Source organism: Hoplias malabaricus, chromosome 3 (assembly GCF_029633855.1).
Source record: "Hoplias malabaricus isolate fHopMal1 chromosome 3, fHopMal1.hap1, whole genome shotgun sequence".
NCBI lineage: Eukaryota > Metazoa > Chordata > Actinopteri > Characiformes > Erythrinidae > Hoplias > Hoplias malabaricus.
The window spans coordinates 20,443,204-20,465,269 of record NC_089802.1 but is presented as its reverse complement, the minus strand read 5'-3'; the positions used below and the strand labels follow the sequence as shown (position 1 = coordinate 20,465,269).

At 38.5% G+C, this 22,066-nt stretch overlaps 1 protein-coding gene across 1 annotated transcript; it reads right to left on the bottom strand.

Moving 5' to 3' along the window:
- Positions 1-1,085: 1,085 nt before the first annotated feature.
- Positions 1,086-11,576, bottom strand: znf281b (zinc finger protein 281b). Its single transcript, XM_066666489.1, has 7 exons — positions 11,458-11,576; positions 8,186-8,611; positions 7,875-7,991; positions 6,422-6,545; positions 6,212-6,295; positions 5,911-6,029; positions 1,086-5,146 (listed from the first exon to the last, which is right to left on the bottom strand). Exons 2-7 carry the CDS (start codon positions 8,558-8,560, stop codon positions 3,434-3,436), a joined length of 2,532 nt encoding a protein of 843 aa, XP_066522586.1. The 5' UTR covers positions 8,561-8,611; positions 11,458-11,576; the 3' UTR covers positions 1,086-3,433.
- Between the last annotated feature and the right edge of the window lie 10,490 nt (positions 11,577-22,066).

Below are 22,066 nucleotides of genomic sequence, written 5' to 3'. Positions count from 1 at the left end.
GCTAGTGACCATTGTTTAGTTAAAGATTTAACTTTCTTATCATCCAAAGCAAGTCCTCACCCAGCATTTAAATGTATTCTGTTTCATCAGTTTTTCCCTTCATATTATAAAAAAACACCCCAAAACATTATGCTTCATCTGTTCTGATAAAACACTCAGCAAAGCAGACTTTCCTCAACATACTTCAATTACGTGAGTCCTGAAAGACAAGATGGAAAAAAAAAAAAAAAAACGTGTGTTCCGTTTTTTTTTTCTGCATTTATAACACCATTTTATTATTTTTTATTATTGTTTTGACCTGTTAGACTGCTTTCTTGTGGTCAAAGCAATTCAGTGATGGAGGGAGAAAAAAAAACTTTTGGTAGGGGAAAAAGGTTTAAGAACAAATAACTGAGGATATGTGATGTTAGAAATATTTTAAAAACGGTTTCTGGTGTACAATACAGCCAGAAAAATAACAATGTGGAACTTATACTCTTAAACACACTTTCAATTTTTTTTTGTTCAACTTATTTATAAAGTTGATATTCAACAGATATTATACTAATATACTTATACTTATATAAGTACCTTATATAACTTATATACTTATAATAATTACTAACAGTAATTTATGGGTGCAGCCATGGCCTTAAGGTTGGAAAGGCAAGCTTGAGGCCGAAGAGTCGCCAGTTCAGTTCCCAGCACTGGCAAGAAAATATTCATTCACGGCTGAAGTGCCCTTGAGCAAGGCACCTAACCTTCCCGGGCACACACAGGTGGATGGAAGGCACCTCCTCTGGTTGTGTGCGTGTCTACTGCCCCTAGTGTGTGTGAAGAATTGCTCACTGTTGTGTTTGGAAATTGTCCCTAAGGGGATCGATAAATGTCTCTATAACAATGAGAACTAAATGCTTCATGCTTTAAATTCAATAAATAATAAAATTCCACATTACCTTTACATTCATTGCCTTGAGCCATATTAAGCATACCATTCACCAAAAGACAAAACATGATAAAGTAACACTACCCATATACATTTAGACTTCAGTCTGCAAAGCTAACAATTACACTGACAAGTTTTCATAACAAAAGATTTTATTGGCTTATCTAATCATATATAAAGTCATCTGACATGTACAGCCCTGTAGAGTCACAAAAAAGAGAGACTGAATATGAGGACGCATTGCTACAAAAATTTGGTGCAATTGTGATCAGAAAAAAAGCCATACATTAAAAAAAAAAACTTCATATCATGCATTTCAGACAACAAAATCAAAATACAAAAAAAAAAAACAACACATTTTAGTGTTTTGTACATTATTGTAAACAAATTTTTTCTAGAGATCATATAAAAACACATTATGGCAAGTAACAAAAATAAAGAAGGGGAACAGGGAAAACAGTCATGAAGTCCTAAACTGGGAGGAAATAGAATGAAACACTGCTTGGCATGAATGCTGAAAAAAAGAAAAGAAAAAAAAGGGGGAAAGTGAGGGGGAGAAGAGGAGAAAAAAAATAAAATCAACAGACCAAACATGAACTAATTGTAAACACAGGTGGCAATATATGATCATACAAAATGGTTGACATACTACAACTACATACGCTACATGAAACGCATGTCCCTGGATTCTCATTTGTACAGTGATATGAGGTATATTTAGGTCAATTTTATTCTTTTTGCCACTATTTTTTTTTCTTTTACACTTTTTTTTTTTCCTTTAAAAGCATGGGGCAAGTTTGGAGTGCAGCGTTTAGGCTTTGACCCCTAACACTGATGCAGAGTCGGTGTGTGTGACTGCTCCCTGCTCACTGAGGTCAGGGAGAAAGAACCGAGGCCACTGCTGGGTCCGATTTCAGCTGGATGGGAGCAGTGGAAGTGGAACAGAGGAAGACACAGCGATCCACTGCCCCATTCAAGGGCACCTCAAAAATTGCATTGGTGGTGAAAGACACCATTAACCTCGTCTCGGACACTAAAGTTTCTCCACACTCAGCGTCATTCCTGATTCCTTGCTCAATAAAAAATAAACAGCTTCAGGTCCAACCATTCAGATTTGCATGTTGTTAAAAGGTCATCAACTCAGACGTTCTCCAAGCAAGAACTTGAAAGGGATGTCTGCCTTTTTTTTTGTTTTTTCTTTTTTTGTCTTGTCCATCAGGCATCTGGTTTGTAATTTTGCTGAGAGGTAGAACTCCAATTGCAGCTATTCACTCAAATCAAACATATTTAATACTTAAATACACTTTCAATATGAATAAACCCTGAGCTTACAACCCAAGGTTAGACAGCACATAAAATTGGTATGGCATCCGTTTCAATTACTAACCCAAATAAATCATGCTAATAACCCTCCCCAACCACCCATCTATCTGTAAATAAAGCAAATGCCCCAACAACAAACATCATTCTCCATTAAAAAAAAAAATCTCACAGTTTTTCACCTAAAAAAAGAAGAAGAAAAAAAAGCATGTCCGTATCTGTAATCCAACAATTTTTGTCTTCAATGGTTAAAAGTGCTAATTTGATTCCTTGAGAAATAAAATAAAAATGGATGACAGCTGATGAAGTTTAACAAAGGGGGTATGAATCAGTGTTCAACACACCCTGAGGCCATATCTCAGTAGCTTAAAGAGGCTACTTATAAATATTTACATGCATGCACATAGGTTTCCATGAGAATTTGTGTGTGAATGCGTGCGTGTGTGTGTATGTTTGTGAATGTGTCTGCGCCTTACATCTGGCTCTTAGTGATTGAAGTTATGCGAGTGTTTTCACATTGACATCAAAAGTACCTTAATCTCTGAATATGTACAAGTAGTGGAAAGAGTCACCAGTGTGATCAGATGAATAGGTAGGCTGAAAAATGGGGTAGTCTTTCTCCTCAAGGAATTTCAGAAACAAAGATTCACTGTAGTTTCAAAGTATGCTTCAAAGAGTGCTAGTTGCACCTAACAAAAAAAAAAAAAAAAAAAAAAAAAAAAAAAAATTATAATAATAATTTTTCCTGAGTAATACTTTCAATTATTGTAACAGACAATAGGCCGACATTTTTGCCACGGAACACTGGGCCACACCCTGACAATTGTTATTACTATAAATCTTCTACTTTTTACAATTCTATGATTGCTAAAACACAGGGCTCATGAAAAGTCAAGCCAGTCATTACCTACCATCTATCCTTGTTAAAAATCACACTGAAATCTATGATGAAAATCCTCTACACTAAAAACAGATGACTAAAATACATATTTGAAAAAAAGAATATCAAAAAAATTGCATTTGAGGTCTTGCAGACCTTCCCTGGTAGAGTATTGTATTAACATTATCTGGCAGTGTAATAATTAATATTCTGTCTTAATTAAAAAACAAAAACAGGGGATTCAATAGGGAGGGCACTGGGGAGAGTTCTCATCCCAAACTACGGGTTTAAGCTGGCCACCAAAGCCTTTATCTGAAGCTTTGGCTTGTTGGGGTTTTGGTTCCTGAGCTAGCTGGCTCACTAACGTCAGCTAACAGACTAGTATACCCTGAGAATTCCGACACGGGAGTCCGTGATATTCGGTGGTTGACCTCTCCGACCCCGACCTGTGGGTCGGGACTGTAAACCAGCGGGGTCCGTCGACCGGATTTGAACTGGGAACCAAAGGCTTGAGCGAAGTTCTCGATCTGGTACGTGGAGCGCATTTCCACATCCTTGGAGGGCTCCAAGGCCGTCAGGTCAGATGCTGGTGTCAAGGGGTAAGGGCCAGCGCCATTTGTGCCGCTGCCAATGCCGTTGGCTGTGTTGCTGCTGTTTTTTATCTGCTCTTTCTGCCCGCTTCCATTGGTGAGCTCCTGGGCAGTGAGAGGATAGGGAGGCGAATGGGATTTGTCCAGTTGCTCAGTGAGCTCTTGTGACGGGGTCAGCTGCTGGTGGGCAGTGGGCTCCAGACTGCCGAGGTGAAAGCCCTGCTGGGAGGAAGGGGAGGCATGCGAGGGGGAGTGGGAGCCCACCAGCATGCTGAAGTGGGACTTTGGTAGAGCCGAGGAGGAACTGGAAGGAGCTAGAGGGGAGGGGACGGACTGCCCGAAAGTACACTCCAGGGGCGAAGTGGTGTACACATGTTTGTCATGGAAGAGGCCACTGGCCGGGCTGCTATTGCTGGACAGCAGGCCAATAAAGGGGCCACTGGGGCCGAGAGAAAAGCTGCCACCATGGCTGGTCCTTTCCAGTGTCTGCAGCAAAAACTTGGAGTACTCATTCATCACTCCACTCTTGTCCCCAGAACCATTTGAGGAGTTTTCGTCTGCTCCTAGGTCAGGGGTGGCGGAAGCAGGGTGCAGCTCTACGTGATGTTGGTCGGAGAGATCAAAGGTCACATCATGATGGGAGCCATCAGGTTTGTGGGAGTAGTGGTCCAACAGGCTCTGCAGTACCTCATCAGGGATGCCAGACTTGTCATGTTTGCTATCAACACTGACCAATGGGGAGGTGTCAAGCAAGGCCAGAGTGGGCTCTCCTATACCACCTTGGATGACAGTCTGCTGAGGAGGTATGTGGACTGAGCCATAGTCACTGCTATTCACAGCATGCAAGTACCTTCTCTTCTTCAGGAACTGCATGGCATCATCATAGTTGCTGCTGGTCCCCTGCTTTGACCCTGAGGATGTCTGGAGAAGTGCCAGACTGTCCATACCTCCTGCACCTTGCAGGTCCATGGACTTGGGAGCCAGCAGCTTCTGTTCATGGAGACCTGAGCTGGAGCTGGCCTCATCCATGGAGAGTAGGCTCTTGTCTCCACCCTTGCGTCCACCTTTCTTGAAGGCAAGCCTGGGGTTGCGAACGTGCTGGTTCTGCATGCTGGTGTTGGCCAAGTCCCCAACAGAGGACGTGCCAGAGCCTGTGGGGAGGTCAACAGCATAGTCCTGCAAGCCAAGCATCTGTCCACCTCCAGCTCCGGCAGATGCTGCTTTTTTTCTGCGCCGTTCTCCACCCTCTCCACCGTTCTTGGACTTGCCCCTCTTGCGTGGTGGTGCGCTGGCATTTCCCTGAGTGTGTAAGTAGCTGCCCTGTCCGAGGTCATCATCTCCGAGGTCCAGCATGCCTGGGTCCAGACCCTTCTTTATGGCTTCTCCACAGGTTCTCTTGTGCTTCAGTAAACGATCTGTACGAGAGAAATACTGCAAGCAGGGGACAGAAACACAATGAGTTTCAGAAGAGACACAAACTGAACATACAACACAGTACATGCTAATTTTGCTACATTAAGGTGGGAGCAAATTACATAAACACTAGGGAAAACTTAAATTAGTATTGGAAATTTTATTGTTGATTACTAAATATTAAATCATCTCAAATTAAAAAGTACTCCTTTTCAGATACTCATCTGTAATCTGATATTAGTAGGCTAAATGCCTTAAACTAATTTCAAAATAGGAGCATCATGTAACAGAATCAAATGTGAAAAGCAAGGAATCATGCAACCAGTCCTCTCTGCCTCTAACTCAGCTCAATCCTGCACAAGCTTTAATCAAATGTTCTGCCCTACAACTACTCAGATAACAAGACCACCCTAATTAATGTAGTTTTATTATTTTACATATTGGCTAGAATATTATGGAAAGTGGGTGTGAGATCTGAATGTTTACACATAATTCATACATAAAACAATTAAGCACAATGGGCCTAATTCTTTAAAGGTGCATAAAAATAAGTGCAGACTTAACTGTGCTGAACAAAGTACAAAACATTAATGAACTGATTTATTAAATTGCAGTGTAGTCAGTGCATGAACTTCAATGCATGATGTCAAAAGACCAGTACCTCATTTACATATCCGTTACATGAAACATACGTTCATTTATGCAAATGTTTTGGTAGTGTGCAAATGAAAATGACTGTGCTCGTAGGCAGAGATTAATGTTGTGATCAATGTGATTCTCACCTGTTGGCAGGTATCACATTTATATGGCTTTTCTCCACTGTGTGTCCTCTTGTGTCTCTCCATGTGGTACTTCTGAATGAAGCGCATGTTACACTGGTCACAGCTGAATGGCTTTTCCCCTATTAACAGAAGCAAATACAGTTTGATGCATACCTTAAGGTGTCAGTGACGTTTTATGTAAAAATAAATTACTCTCAGGTTCTCCAGATTATTTCTATAAACAAATATTATTTTGTATCTTATAAAAGTAAAAACCTATATAAACATATACACCACATACTTCTTTTACAATGGTACTCACCACTGTGAATCTTCTCATGTCTCTGTAGCAAATACTTCTGGATGAAGCTCATGTTACACTGACTGCACCTGAAAGGCCTCTCACCTGTGTAATCAGAAATACAAACAGTCCACCATCGATGTTAAAAAATATACCATTAAATATCCAACTGAAAACTATCTTTGGCAATAGAACTGTATGTGCCTGGGGCTGGCAATGAAAATCTCTCACCTGTGTGAATAAGCACATGTCTCCGCAGGTGGTAGGAGCTACGGAAGGCAGCATTGCAGTGTTCACATATGTGTGGTTTGGAACTAGGAGATAGAGGAGCTCCCTCTCCATCTAGCATCAGTGACTATACAAGACAGAACCAAATGAAAAGTAGTTAATTATCTGGAATGGTCCAAAGTTCTACATTTGTGGGAAAACTGTGTTTCAAAGTACATAGCTCAAATGTTTGGTTATTTCTGAAAGGCCCTAATCCTCTAAATTTCTCATTTTATTTTGAGGCATGGCAATTTTTCCATAGCCTATGTCATAAGCAATTGTAAAAATTGCTTAAAAAATAAAAGAATGAAATAAAATAATAAAAAAAAAATGTAAGACTTGCACATGGTTTTTTTTTGCTGTGGCTGTCTTTTTGGAGCCCAAAAATTTACCATTGCAATGTATCACTAATGTAAACAGGTGATATAACATGAATATATAGCCTCTGTCCAATTAAAACATTAGAATTTACAATGGAAGTCAATATAAAAAGATTTAATTCCAAGCAATTGTGAAACACTTCTATTAGTCCATTCATCACAGAATTTTCACGCAATGTGAAGGACAGTTGTTGTGTTCAAATAATTTATTAGGGGTGAGCAACATGGCCCTAAAATAATTTCACAAAATTTCAAGGTATTTTCACGATAATGATACCCTTGTCAATATGATGAAACAATGAAAAATACTTTATTAATTTCAAGAACAAACTACTGCAACAAAAAGGTTATATTAATATTAAATATATGTAATATACATTAAATTGTTTTATTTATTAAGTTTTATTTTATTACAAATGTAATTTCAATCATTTAGAGCCACTTTCACCTCTTCACATCAAAGCATTTAAGTGTCCTACTGGGTTTTATAATTGGGAGGAGAATGCTGTTATTTTACATCAGCACATCAAAATCTAATGAAAAGCTGTTAGCACTTTGACTTTCAGTGAAGTTCTCTGCTCTCATGGCCAAATCTGTGAGATTTATTTATATAGAGACCGTATAAAAGGTAAACCTGTTATTTCACTCATGTTGTGATTCAGTTCATAAAAGTCTACCATCACAAGCTATATATTCCTTTGACACATTGTTTTAACGCTGTTATAAGCTGATCGTGCAAATCCTGTAACAAATTCTTGGAGAGTAAGTTTTTACTGTCTGTCTAATTTATCACTTATAATTCTAGCATTTTAAAATCTAAATGAGTACTAATCATTCAGAAAAAAAACAATTCTATGTGAACATCCCAGTTTTTGTGTACTTATGAATAATGAGTAAACCCTCAAATCTGCAGCTAATATGCAACGTGAAGTCACATGAAATGCAAGAATATTAAATTTGCAATTTATTTACAAAAATTATTAACATTTTAGCTCTAGGAGACACTGCGAGATAATAATTTAGAACAATGTGAGCACCTTCGTGGAATCCCCTCGCTTCCTTCTGCCTTTACCCTCTGGTCCTTCTCCATTTGTCCTCCTCCCTCTTTTGTGTGTTGGCTCCTTTGGGTCTTTTAATAATCTTCCAGGGAACTGCTGTTTAAGCAAAAATGAGCAAAATTAAGCTTGTTTAAAAACCTGCCCATGCAAATAAATAAATAAATAAAATAAAATCTCTGTCACTATACTGCAAATAATACATATAGATGAACATCAAGATAATATACACATGCCAAAACTTCATGTAAAAAATACAAAATCAATCCTGTCCATTGGCCTTCAATTCTTACATTGCTGAGGCTGAGGTCATGTAGAAGCATGTTCTGGTGGTTGCCAGATGAAATGTCCAGCATGTCGGTACTCTTTACTCCTGGTACTGTTCCTGGGCCTGTTCCATACATTGGGAGGCGGTAGTCGAGTTCACTTGGTTTCTCCTGCTTTATGCCCATGCTGTGGAGAAAGCCACCACCATGCTCTGGCGAATCCCTCTCCTTCTTCAGAATCATCTCCTGAGGCAGATCTGCCACCACTGGCTGGGAAGTGAGCCGTGTGAAGCTGGTGACTGGAGGTAAATGGCTGAACATGATCATGCTGGTGGGGAAGTTTGGGTCCATCCCTCCGTTACGCAGAAATTCATTGCCTAGCTTGTCCTGGATAATACTCATTGTCGGTTCCTCAAGAGGGCAACACACATTCAGCTCAGGAGATGGGATACACTGCATAAAAGGCATAAATCATTAAGTGCTTGATTATTAACTAATTACTTTTGGAGTACTCATTCTTTTGTAATGTATACTCAAAATTAGCTAATACTGCAGATTAGAAAATCTTTAAACGAGTGAAAGTATATATATATATATATATATATATATATATATATATATATACACACACACTTATTAACATGGCTCTGTGAAATTACCACAGCACCATAGCTGAGCATTTCTGCTATGAAACTGCAGAGTGCCAAACTCATTCTATAGAATTTGACAGCAATAGTTTCTTACATCTTAAATCTAAGGAAGCAATCGTGTCAATTCAGGACCAGCACTTTCAAACTGCAGGTGTGTGGCACAGGAGTAAATGGAGATAGAGCCGGGACAAATTGACAATGGAATCTGGTGTACTGTTCATATAAGCCACTTTTAAGAACATTATTGAAATTTTCCTTGGTAATAACTTCCGAATATCTCATTTTGATTAACAGAGATAAGATGGGGTTATATTGATGACTGGATGAGGACTAATTTGAGGATCAGATTATCTGAGGTCTACTGAAAATAATCTGGATAAATAATAGCATTTGATACCCACTAAATATATCTTGAAATTGCCAAATATGGCAGTAATGCAACTTAAAAAAAGATTTAAACCCTCTTTGTAAAATGATTTAGTTTGTGTGTTTTACAAACTTACCACCATTAAATCTAGTTAAAGAGAACAAACTAACACATGAACTTGGCCAGTGTCTTTTAGTATCCAACAATTAAAAATATGACCTGGAAGATAAACTGTTTATCATAACAATGTTCATCCAAAATACCATACTATACACCGCTACTGGCTTTACAGAAGTAGAAACGGGATGAGAAGTAAAATTCAAAACACAAACAGAACACTGTACAAGCCTCAAACAGCTTTAACTTCCAAAAATGTACAATGCAATTCCTGCTTTTTGCAAAGTGTTGCACCACAGAATACCCAAGATGTATGCAATCAAGTTGATAAATGATGGTGGTGAACATTTTACATAAAGGTCACTGAAGGTTAAAAGTCTTTTTAAGTTGATCGTGATTCTACATGTCAAAAAAGAGCATTTTGAACTATTTGCCATCAAATAATATACACAAATATTTGAGAAAAATTATTAATGGGGTTTTCAGTAAGTGTTTTACATTGTGGCTTTATAAAAATGGAGACTGTTTAGATATCTTCTATTTAATCAAAATATAAAACTGATCTTTAAAATGGTAGCTCGGTTTATTGTCTGTCCTGTGATTTACTAATTCTCTGATTACAGGGAGTCTATTGTGGAGGCTCGACCCAGCACCGAGGGGCTAACCAAGGCCCAGTTTCCCAAAAGGCGTTGTACTATTAAGAGAGAGACTGCGAAAAACAGTATATTTAATGCAATGCTCGTTCCACCATTTAACGATATTCTGAATTTATGAAGCCTTTGAGGGACCCAGCCATATATAGCCGTAGACCGCTTAGCTCCCTGCTTTAGCATCTCCGACTGGTTTAGCTTTAATTATATTCCATATCTGATGTAGTAAACATACAACGGCCAAAAGGATTGCGTTAGCTCTTGATTGGGTTAAACGGACGAGTTAAGTTATATGTGAAGAAATCTGGTGATATTGTCGATATTGAAAACAGCTTTAAAACGCAATAACGTTCCCCGAGGTAGTCTCAAATGGCTCATCGGCCCCTTGATATTTACACAGCGCAGTGTATGTGAATTATAAACTTTCATGAATGGTACTACGTTTTATACTTAAAGTATCGTCATTTCTGCGCGGCACTGAATCCCACACCACTCTTTTGTGAGATTAATACACGGTTTGGGAGCAGGAGCCACTGTTTTAGGACTTGTGTAGTGCACTACGTAAGGAACGCGGAGCTCATAGGGACTGAGCCCGAGTCCGTGAACAAATAAATCACCGCCTGAAGAACTAGCCAGTCGAGCAGCATAGCTTTGTTTTCGCGAGACAAAAAAACTAAATAATTATTGATTCGGAGTTCAAATTTAACATTTAAAGTCGTCGCCTTGAGCGAAGTACGAAAACAAAGGCCAGTGGCTAAAGTTAACAGTTCCAGCACAGGGGAACTCAGCTAAACCCAGCGCCTCTCGGAGCAAGAGAAAAAAAATATTATCCCTACATTCGGCCATTATTAGCGGACATCGCGATAAAAAAGACCCATGCTCTGCTAACTATTCGTATAATGGAAACTGATCATAACTAGCGACAAAGCTAACCACGCTAGCACGCTAACCAATTTGAATCTCAATGAAAAAGGGCTACTACTAGCATTAGCGATGCTTAGCTAGTCCGCTAGCCACAACTAGCTAATTATAATCTGTTGTGCTAAATGGCCGCATTATAACAGTTACTATCTCCGTTTACAGAACATTGCCTGGATTATTAGAGGATTCTGTGGCAGCCTTTGAAATAAACGTCCTAAAAATATTCAGCAGTAAGACGCATTTAATCAAAATGAAAACATGCTCTGGACTGCGTTCAAATGTTCTAAATCATGAGGGACTAAATGAGACAAAACATTCAGCCGTAGGCCACTTTCAGAGCGGCATCTATTTAAATGTTTCTTTGGCAGAGCTTGTTGAATTGAACAAATTTCCAGTCGATGTTGCCGTTAGTAAACACTCAGCATCACTGAGCGCGTTGTTCAACCGAGGGACGAAACAATGCTGCTCACAGCATCTCTCTCTCACTCGCGCTCCAGCGGCGCCCAGCGCTTTGATCTCGATTGCGACGTTGTATTTAAAGCTTTCGAATGTTTGATAATGGTCAAAACTATTATATAAATCAGCAGCTCGTACCTATACATGTCCCCGGTCGAGTCTCTCGATGTAAATGAAGCATACAGTTCACTCTTTTCAGCGGATTACTGCCAAAACATTGTTCTCCCGCAGCTGTTGCCCTCTTCCATCTTGTCTCGACGCGAGGAATTGTGGGTCCGCCGGACGGATCGTGAGAAGAGTCACAGACGCGAGGTGGTCAGGACACTGCTGCAGGACACAGGAATTGGCCTAGAATAGAGTTCATGTTTTGTTATTCAAATTTTTCTTTTGTCTCCTTTTCTTGCCTCATAATAGCTGACATGTACTGTCCAAGCAGTTCATGATCAGTAAAGCTCAGGGACAAATTTATGTCCCATAGGAAAGATGAAAATAAATAAATAATAATTAAAAAAACAGAGGGATTATCATCATTTAATCCATGCAAACTATACACTAGCCGACTTTGATAAAAACGTTTTAAAAATTATAGTCTGATACCTTACTGCATGGAAATTTAAGATGAGGAAAAATATTGACGTCAGATAAACCAATACTAGATTTGGTATTTTTTCTCCTGGGCACCCCCTAGAGTTGGAGAGATTAATTCACTTTATAATGCTTTCCTGACTTGTAGGGTAAGGCGTAGCTTAGTGCTCAGCTCCAGGAGTTACATAGTGCTGATTCTGCAGTGCTGAGCCCAGAGTAGCAGTGACAAAGTCTCTATTCTATTAATTACAGTCAGCGAAGCATCACAATGATTTTGAAGCTGTAATTTCAAGATAAAAATGCTACCTAGTGTTACTTTAAGACAGCCATTCAGACCACCTCACTCCAAACACAGGGGGTGAAGTCAGCACACAAACTCATGATTTTGTAGGTAGAATGGAAATTTGCCTGCAGCACTGAAATCTCTTGAAAAAAGTCTTTTTCTCAGATATTTCACCTGAGCAATCAAGAAATCTCATATGTGTCTTTTTGGGGATTTCTGAATAAAATTAGTCTGTGGTCAGATTTGCCATGTTTATTTACACATCTCATCCTGTATTAAGGATTATTTAATTAATTAGTAGAATCAGCGTTGGGCGGGGGGCACTTTACCAATGAGGCCTTTAAACAATTACTTTAAAAATCACATAATGATGAAAATAAAATAAAAAAAAACTGAAAATGGCGAACTTCTGTGAGTCTGGGAAGGAGAGATAGATGTCAGCTTTCATGCCCCTTGCCCCTATACTCATGATATGCAAAATTAACGTTAATCCTTAAGTAGCAGCATTTATCCAAGGAAGTCGCTAGTGCTTTGTCCAAAACTGTGCCTTATTCACTATATATTTTGGGGTTCTACCATTTTGTTGTAGTTTCTGAAAACATAGTGGACAATTTTCAGTGCACTCAAACACTCCCATAATGCACAGCAAAACGTAGTGTACAACCCATGTACATTAGTGGATAGCAGATACCCATAATCCACTGCATTGTTTGGTAAAAACCCACATAAGATTTTGAAAATTGTTCACTACACTCCTGAATTCACTTACATATAATAGTGCACTGTGTAGTGAGTAATTTAGGGAATAGTGAATAGGAAGCCAATTCAGACAGAGTACAAGTCTCTGTGTAGGAAGCAACTGGAAATATATAGCACCAAGGCAGATAAACAATGCTAAGTCACACTGATTGTCTACATACTAATCAGAAATACTTTCATATATAGAAAATAACATAGAGTGCTAACATTCCCTCAGTTTCATAGCAATTTAGACATGTTTAGAATATGTTTGACCTGGTTACTTTTCTTTTTCTGTCATAATGATCATTAATCATCATCATCATCTTCTTTTCCACTTATTTAATTTCCGGGTCATGGTTCATTCATCATGTTATATTATTTTATTATATTATTGTTACCCTGTAATCATTTATTGTAATCTACTGTCTTTTACCAGACTGTAAAACATCTTCTGAGTTTGATTACAGCACTAGCAGGGAAAATAATATTGATCAATTATATCAGAATCACTATAATTTTCTTTTCAACTATATAAAGGACACAGTGAAACAATACCATGTATTACTTTCTTTCCTCAGCTCAACTATTACTAGGCAAAAACAACCAGCTAGCTCATAGAGTGTCCCTTAGATTGTCCCTTAATATTGTAGGTTTATAAATATTCAGCTAATATTTAAACAGTATATAAAGAAATATCTGAATTAAAATGTACTGCCAACTATTGTTTTGTGCAAAGGCCTGAAGGTGTGACACATTGTTTTGTCCAAGACTTACTCACCATGCAGAGCAGGAAATTGCCCATTCAATGAGGGCTGCAATTGCTGTCCTACCCAACACCTTGGAACAACAGTGGAGCTAACGATTTCCAGAGAATTCCAAACCTGTGACATTGGTTCATGCTGTTATTATAAATAAAGGAACAAACAAACAAACATAAAAGCGTAAACCAATGGATGACAAACCTTTACTGATGTGTCAAAGGTCTTCAATAGTATCTCATATTCACTCTGCACATGTACTCACAGAACATATATAAATCTTTTCTGGGTTGGTGCCCTGAAGTTTATGTTTTCAGTAAGGGACATAATCTCTCCTGATGTATTGTATCTTAATTCCAAGCTGTTTCTTTTGTCTGTTTTATTTATTTATTTGCTTTATTAATGTGCATGTACAGTATTTTTTTGCCAGCACTTTTCATATATATACATATACATGCAGCAGAAATTCTTACAATATGAAAGAGTAAACAGTGTAATTGCAATGAAAGTCACAACAACAAAAATCCCAAAATTATACAAAAATAAAGCAGTGCAATTAAAGAACATGCATAACTAAAAATTATTGAAATACTATTCTAAAACACATAGAAATAAACATGAAATTTAAAAGCATTTTAACATGCCTGAGATCTAACACCTCAGAAAGGCTTTTGCATGGATACATACAATTAAAAAGAAGTTTAAAATAAACTTGAGAATATATGTTTTTCTGCACCCTAAGTTTTAATCAGTTTTTGGGATACTCACTGCTAGAAAATTTTAAAACCTCTAAGAGCTGATAAATATTAGAAGAACATTTACTTGAGTCATTTCCATCCTCCGGAGTGAGGAAGAGCACTAACATGTACCACTTTCACCTAATAAATAGCAGCTGAAATGGAATAATATCTTACAATTACAATACCAAACTCAAAGCTTTTAATCAATCAATCAGAAGCATATATCCCCTAAGGGTATTTTTACAGATATTACCATTAACCTCTCAAATCAGAGGTTGCTAGAGAAAAGTAAAAAAAACTAAACTCAGTGGTTAGAAAAATGAGCATATGTTCCAAACAAAGCAGGGCCACTTTAACAGTGTCCAGCAAAAGAGTCACACCACAGGACACGACAGAAGGTGAGACGGTCAGGGTGCCCTCTGTTTGAGAACCACACATCACACTAACTGCATCACACATCATGTCACTGTGTCACCTTGTTGACAGGAATGCAATAAGTTTCCACTTAGCTTTGCATCATCTGTCGTGGTCAGCAGGAATGAAATTGAACTGCTGCTACTAAGCTATAGTAGAGGGCAAGATTCCGAATATGAAGAGAATTATAACACTGATGCCAGGTGACTCTATTCCATAGCATCCAAACCTGAAAAAAACATAGCTGTTGACCCATGAGACTTAGAAGTCATTCAAGATTGTAATCAAAAAACACTTTTTTTTAATATATAACATTCAGAAGATGTTTCCTCAATGTTTGCTAGCTCTCAGCTTTCTTTGCATGCTCAAAACTGGTCTAAGCGTCTCGTTCTGTTCACAGCAGTTAAAAGCCATCTGGAGTTTTTACACAACAGAAAGAACTTCACACATTGAAAAGCATAGAGTGAGATGAGGATATTGTTCTATTCCAGCTCCACAGGTGGGTAATATTGACTTACTTTTGCTGTTTCAGGTTGAAAAAATCTTCAAAATTTGGGAAACAGCTAACTACATAAAAAAGTGAACAGACCTAAAGTGCTACAAAACTAAACAACTCAAACACTTACTTTCACATCGAAGATGTCTAATGAAATGAATGACACGTAATTTGTCCCCTTCTACAGCAGCAAATGTCTCTACTCTGCTTGGAATGTTTTGCGCTATGTTGGGACATGTCTGTGAGAACTGGTTGGCATTCAGCCATAAGGAAATCTTTGTGTTTAGAGGCAGATGTTGAATGATTAGTTCTGGATCAAAAATGCCACTGCAACTCATTCCAAAGATATCGGGATGGAGCTCTTGGAAGTAGATTGGAATAGGGCATGGGGACCTTTAGCTAATGTGTAGCTGCTCCAGAGGATCTCATTTTGTTTCATGCTTTTCTAAAAAGGTTATATAATCTATTCTTACAATGGTTCCATAAAGAAGCTGAATTCTGTACTTGTAAGGGATGTCAACAACAATATATATACACTTTATAGTTTATAAAAGTATATTATATATATATATATATATATATATATATATATATATATATATATACCCAATGTGTCTCAGGAAACCTTTTTTATTTCAGAAATGAAAGGGAAAATGACATCTGAACCAGCAAGTAATGGGTGAGGGGGCCTTTGTTTTAGGCGTGAACATCTGCCATCTTGAAAGTCGCCATGTTGGATGAAGAGCAAGTTTTCCCAGTGGGAAGGTGTAGCCTGTCAAAATTTTCTCAGAAATTGATTGCCACAAGCAGATTTGCAAAATCTCTTGTGGTTCAAAAGTTATCAATAAAGAAATTTAAAAACTTTTGTTGTTCATTACAGGAGACAGAAGATGGAATTGATGACAGAAGAGAGGATTGAGGTGATTCAGATATCTGGGGAATGCAGGTGCCACATCAACAACCGACACCCAGAAAGACCACCAATTTCACACAGCACTGTTGCATACCTCATAGCCAAATTCCAAGAAAGCAGGACTGTGGACGACAAGCCATGTAGAGGTCAACCGAAGACTGATATCGACAAAGAATCCTTAACAATGGTTTTGGCGGCTTTTGCGAAAAGTCCATGTGCATGTAACGTCTCACAGCAGAGTGTGGTTTCAGCCAGTCATCCCTTGTATGGATTCTTCATTCCAATAAGTGCCACCCCTTCAACATCCAGCTGCAGCAGAAACTATTAGAGTATAACCCTGATAGACTTGTAGAGTTCTGCACCTGGGCGTTAGACCAACAACAGCGGGACCAACATTCATACAGGGCATTCTGTTCAGTGGCGAGGCCAATTTTTATGTTAGTGTTGAGGTCAACCACCAGAACATGAGGTGCTGGAGTGACGAAAACCCGCACTGGACGGTCACTGGACACCAGTCGTATGGTGTGGTGTGGAATATGGGGCACCTGATAATGTTACAGTGTTCCCATCCATTCTGACTGAAGATGGCAGTTTCCCTGTTATTTCCAACAGGAAGGTGTTCCACCACACTAAGGAGCCAGTGTTCATCAGTGGCTGGATATTCAATTCCATAGTCACTGGATTGGCCATCGTGGTCCTGTGGAATGACTGCCCAGATCTCCTGTGTATGCTGAGAAAATCTGTAACAAACAACATTTTCAGCACTGCATCGTGTATGCTTGTGACAGCATTTCTCCAGAGATTCTCATGTGGGGTGATAACGATTGGACCCAGCGCTTTCAGCTTCAGGAACATCACACGGCACCTATCAAATAGCTATGCATCACAAGGAACGTTCCCAGTTGTTGTTGCAAATTTTTGTGTTGATATCTTTTGAACCACAGGAGATTTGCAAATGTGATTGCAGCATTGATTTCTGTCATTTCTGGTCTTCTTTAATATGCTAAACCTTAATATGACCACCTTTCCATTGAAAGCTGAAAACTTGCTCTTGATATTATATGGTGGCTTTCAAGATGCCGATCATGTTCTAGACATATCCTAACAGATAGGCCCCCTCACCCATTACTTGCTGGGGTATACAGATATGTAATTTCCCTTGTCATTTCACCCTGTACTTTCAGTGTGACTATGCTAAAAATAAATTAGTGTATAGATTTAATTTACTAGTTAAATACTTCTATCCCACTTATATTTGTAATGGATTATAATATGAATTAAGCCTGTTACAATATTCTCAAACCCAAAATATAAGCCTAACTCTAAACCAAAACCCTAACTAGATTTAACTGCAGAGTCCAGAATTTGGTCTATATGAAATATTATTTATTTATTTAAGTTTAAGGAATAAGCTTCAATCACCAATACTGTGATAAATTCTCATGCAGTAAGTTTCTCTAGTATGGAACAATTCACATCAAACCACTCTGAATTTATTTGTTAACATTGTAATTATCTATACCTGTATGAGGTTTAAAACTGGCCAATATGTTGATTGCTATGGACAAATCCAAGAAAACATCTCTTCCTGGAGGTAAACTAAAAGATGCATGAATAAAAGAAGGATGTCCCTACAGGTCGGTTGGAAATTCAACTGTCCTGATAGAAAACAACATCACTGATGATGGTGCTGTATATAATGTGATAACTCCCAAAACTCTAACAGTAATAAAAGTTATATAACACAAGATTTCCCAAAGGTATGGGCTTCCTCTGGTGTGCTGGCTCCTCTTTTACTAAGTGCACTATTACACAGTAGATTATAACAGGCCTAAATTCAATTCAGATCCATTTCACGGTTCGATCCCATCATTAGCCTATAGGCCTGGTATCATTTTAATGTTTAATGTAGCATGAATAACATGCAGCAGCCAATCTCAAGCCTATTGTTTGATGACCCACTCCCTGTTATGCTATATGCTGACTAGCCAAGAAAAAACAAGTGTGGGCTCTATGAATGGTCTCATAGAATGTATCTCTTTGCATCCCATACATTTTTAAGTCTCGACTTATTTTATTATAATGTAATATATTTTGCTGATGTGCACCCAATAGAGTGTGCTCCTGCCTTGCATCCAGTGATTCTGGGTAGGCTCCAGACCCAGAGCAAACCTGAATTGAATAAGCGGTTACAGACAATGAATAAATGAATATTTTGTTGAACTCCAGTTCCCTCAGTCCAGAAAAATATGCTAGTATGTGGATTGTTAAACTTGCTACAATTTAAAGTGTGTGAGTGACTGGTTGAGGTTGTGTTATATATTGGCATCCTTTTCAGTAGAGTGGCATCAGTTTTAGGGCTATAGCACTCTCAAACGTTTTTTTAGGCCTCCCCAAATAAGCCTACTTACAAGAGAGAAGTGGCCCAAACAGTAATTGCTGTATTAAAGAAAAGTAGCGAGATAACATGCTATATTTGCATTCACCTAAACATAGCACAAAAAGTGAGGAAATTTGTGTTTGGTAGATTGTTTCTTTGTTGTAACAATGCTTCTTGGCAATAAATCTTATACCATTGGAAAGCCTGTTCATTTCCCTTTTAAATGCTGCCACATTTGTAAGGAACATGCATTTATGGGATGAGCAGTAGAGCTGAGTATGTGGGTTGCGCCCATGAAAAATTTGCCAAATCCTCTCTGCCAATGTCAAACAGCTTATTCTGCCTTTGACTCGTTTTGTGTTTGGTGGACTGGATGATTGCAGTTTGAAATGTTTGGTGACCAGCATGAGGAGGAGGTGCCAGGCTGTTGTGGCACTCAGAAACATTCAGTTAGTCTCAGTCCAGAAGCTAACACATAAAATGCACAATGTTAGTTCCAGAAGGAGCCACAGGCCAAAGTATATGTTTTATAGGTATATAAGCTCCCAAGAAACCATATATTGGAACAGTTCAGTAAAATTACATTGAATGTATGTAAATAAAAATGAATGTAAATTAGTTATTGCAGTGTAAAACCAGGATAAGTAGCTAATATCAATTTATGTATTGCTGATATCCCTGATTGGTATTGCTGCAAGTTTAGTCCCCCTGTTCATTAATACCTAGTGACTTTTCTGGTCTAGGGCATGCTCCTGTCTTGTGCCTAGGCTCTAAAACCACTGCAGCGCTCAGCATGATCAAGTATTATACAAAATAAACGAATAAATAAATGAATTAATTAAATATTGTGATCATAAAAATTATGTGTAACTGATCAAGAGTCAAAGCTCATATCTGATGGTTATTCATCATTGTGTATAAATATATGCATACAAAAGTCACAAACCATTTCCAGATCCAGAAATTCATTTACACATTGACTGTGTCTAAAATCATAAATGCTGTTGACTAAGACAGTATTCTGAGTGAGATAGGTGCCGAATAATTTCTGAAATTAATGTTTGTATAAAATGCTGCCTGCTGAGGTAACTCTGTCTGGCTGATTTTTGAAGGCCATGTAGATGTGTCCTTCACTGCCTAACATTTTTGATATTCCTGTGTGTCAGCAAAAGTTGTCAGAGGAAAATGTCAGAAGTGAGTAGCCTCACTCGTCGAGGACTCAACAAAGATTCTACATAAATTAAAGGTATGCTTATATTAATATACAGTATTATTTCAGACCAGAATTCGCCAGAGCATTTACAGATTTTTCTATCTCAAAAATAATGTGTAATTCTTCTGGCTAGTGTTACATTTAGCTTGTAGTTTTAGGTTACTTCACTACAGATTAAGAGGCAAGTGCAGTGAATATGCCATTTATAATTTTTTATTTTATAATTGTAACTTATGTACACCCCTCTCCACCCCCATCCACCAAGTAGTACACAGCCATCCGTTTCCTGGCAATATTATGATGTATTGCTGCCTTGTAAGCGTGTCTGCAACATGATTCAATTACAGGTATCTTCATGACAAAATGCAAAATGCACGTATCTAAGGGACTGACTCACAAAACAGCAAGGGCAGCAATGTATCAGAGTTGCTTCCTTTGGTTTCTGATATAGCCTACATCATCACTGTCCAAATAAAAACATGTATCCCCAAATTTGTCATTTTATAGGAGAAGGAACTAAAACTTCTTTACTTTCAGTGGAGCAGCAAGTAGTGTTGCAGTCACACAGCTCCAGGGAGCTAGAGGTTGTGGGTTTGATTCCCGTTCCGGGTGACTGTCTGTGAGGAGTCGGTGTGTTCTCCCCGTGTATACGTGAGTTTCCTCCGGGTGCTCTGGTTTCCTCCCACAGTCCAAAAACACACGTTGGTAGGTGGATTGGCGACTCAAAAGTGTCTGTGGGTGTGAGTATGTGTGTGTGTGTGTGTGTGTTGCCCTGTGAAGGACTGGCGCCCCCTCCAGGGTGTATTCCCACCTTGCGCACAATGATTCCAGGTAGGCTCTGGACCCACCGCTATCCTGAACTGGATAAGCGGTTACAGATAATGAATGAATTAAAATATATATATATATATATATATATATATATATTATGTATATTGGAGCATTTCTATTTGTCTACTCAAAATTTCACAAAATGTGAAGGACAGTGTTCAAATGATGTAGTAAACTAAAAATCAACAAATGTGGAGTTGTTTTTCTATGGACAGTGACAATACATGAAGTGCAGAGTAGATGCTCTGTAGATGATTATCATGGTCCCATACAGAAAACTGTCGTTGGGGTCGTACCATTTTGCGGTCACTGTGATGCTACCCTTAAGTTTGCTTAATCAGTACATTAAGTTAGGTATCACAATTGTATCATAATTGGCCATTTTAAGTTGTGTTAACTTAATACACCAGATTTCATTTCCAGAACTTACGTTGTTTTATTTTGCACAGTTCTATAAGCAAAGCTTACAAGTACTCATGTCCCCATCTGAAAAAAAGAGAGTTTGATAAAATTTTAGGGAACACAACTGGACTCCAAAACCACTGCTGAATCTTTAAAGGTACATTAACACTGTATTTTTGGTGACAATAATGTACCTGTACAGTATCTGTTTTTCTATGTCTTTTGAACAAGTTTTTGCTGGGTGGGATAACCTTGGTCCTACACGCCCAGTCAATTAAACAAATCACTAGCCAAACAGAGTAAAATTGAGCTGAGTTTGTAACTTATTTATTTTTTTATTTATTTTTGGCATTCTCACTGTAGGCTTGTTATGAAGACATGAAGAGTGTAGTCATGAGAGGAATCAGTTGTGAGTGGCTAAGATGTAACTGGTTTGGTGCCGTGTCAGTCATTATATTGCAAATGGTTGATTACGGTTCACAAGCTTATTCTGATTTATAACATGGATTTTAAACTGGTCTGGCCAGAAAAGAACAGTAGGAGGTAGATCCTTAACCCTGAAGCAGGTAAAGGGCACTTCCCGGTTTTTGTAGTGAAGTGTACAGTTTAACCAGTAGATGGCATCACGGGACCTTGGTTTTTCTGCTACAGCTTCCAATAAATCCAATTTACTCCAAGAATACGGGATTGGTACGACGCACACGTGCATAGGCGCCCAGCCTCTCTCTCTCACTCACTCTCTCTCTCTCACTCACTCTCTCTCTCTCTCTCTCTCTCTCTCTCTCTCTCTCTCTCTCTCTCTCTCTCCGTCTCTCTCTCTCTCACTCACTCTCTCTCTCTCTCTCTCTCTCTCTCTCTCTCTCTCTCTCTCTCTCTCTCTCACACACACACACACACAAAACGCCTCTGCGCAAGTGCCGCAGTTTGTGTGTTAACTGTAGTGGTTTGGTCACTACTACTACGAGCTGGAAGCTGTTAGGTGCTCACAATT

Coding starts and splice junctions, on each gene's coding strand:
- znf281b (XM_066666489.1), bottom strand. CDS start 8,560: ATGAGTATTATCCAGGACAAGCTAGGCAATGAATTTCTGCGTAACGGA. Junction 6,546..7,874: donor AGCGAGGGGATTCCACGAAG/GTGCTCACATTG, acceptor TGTCTTGTATAG/TCACTGATGCTAGATGGAGA. Junction 6,296..6,421: donor ACATGTGCTTATTCACACAG/GTGAGAGATTTT, acceptor CTGATTACACAG/GTGAGAGGCCTTTCAGGTGC.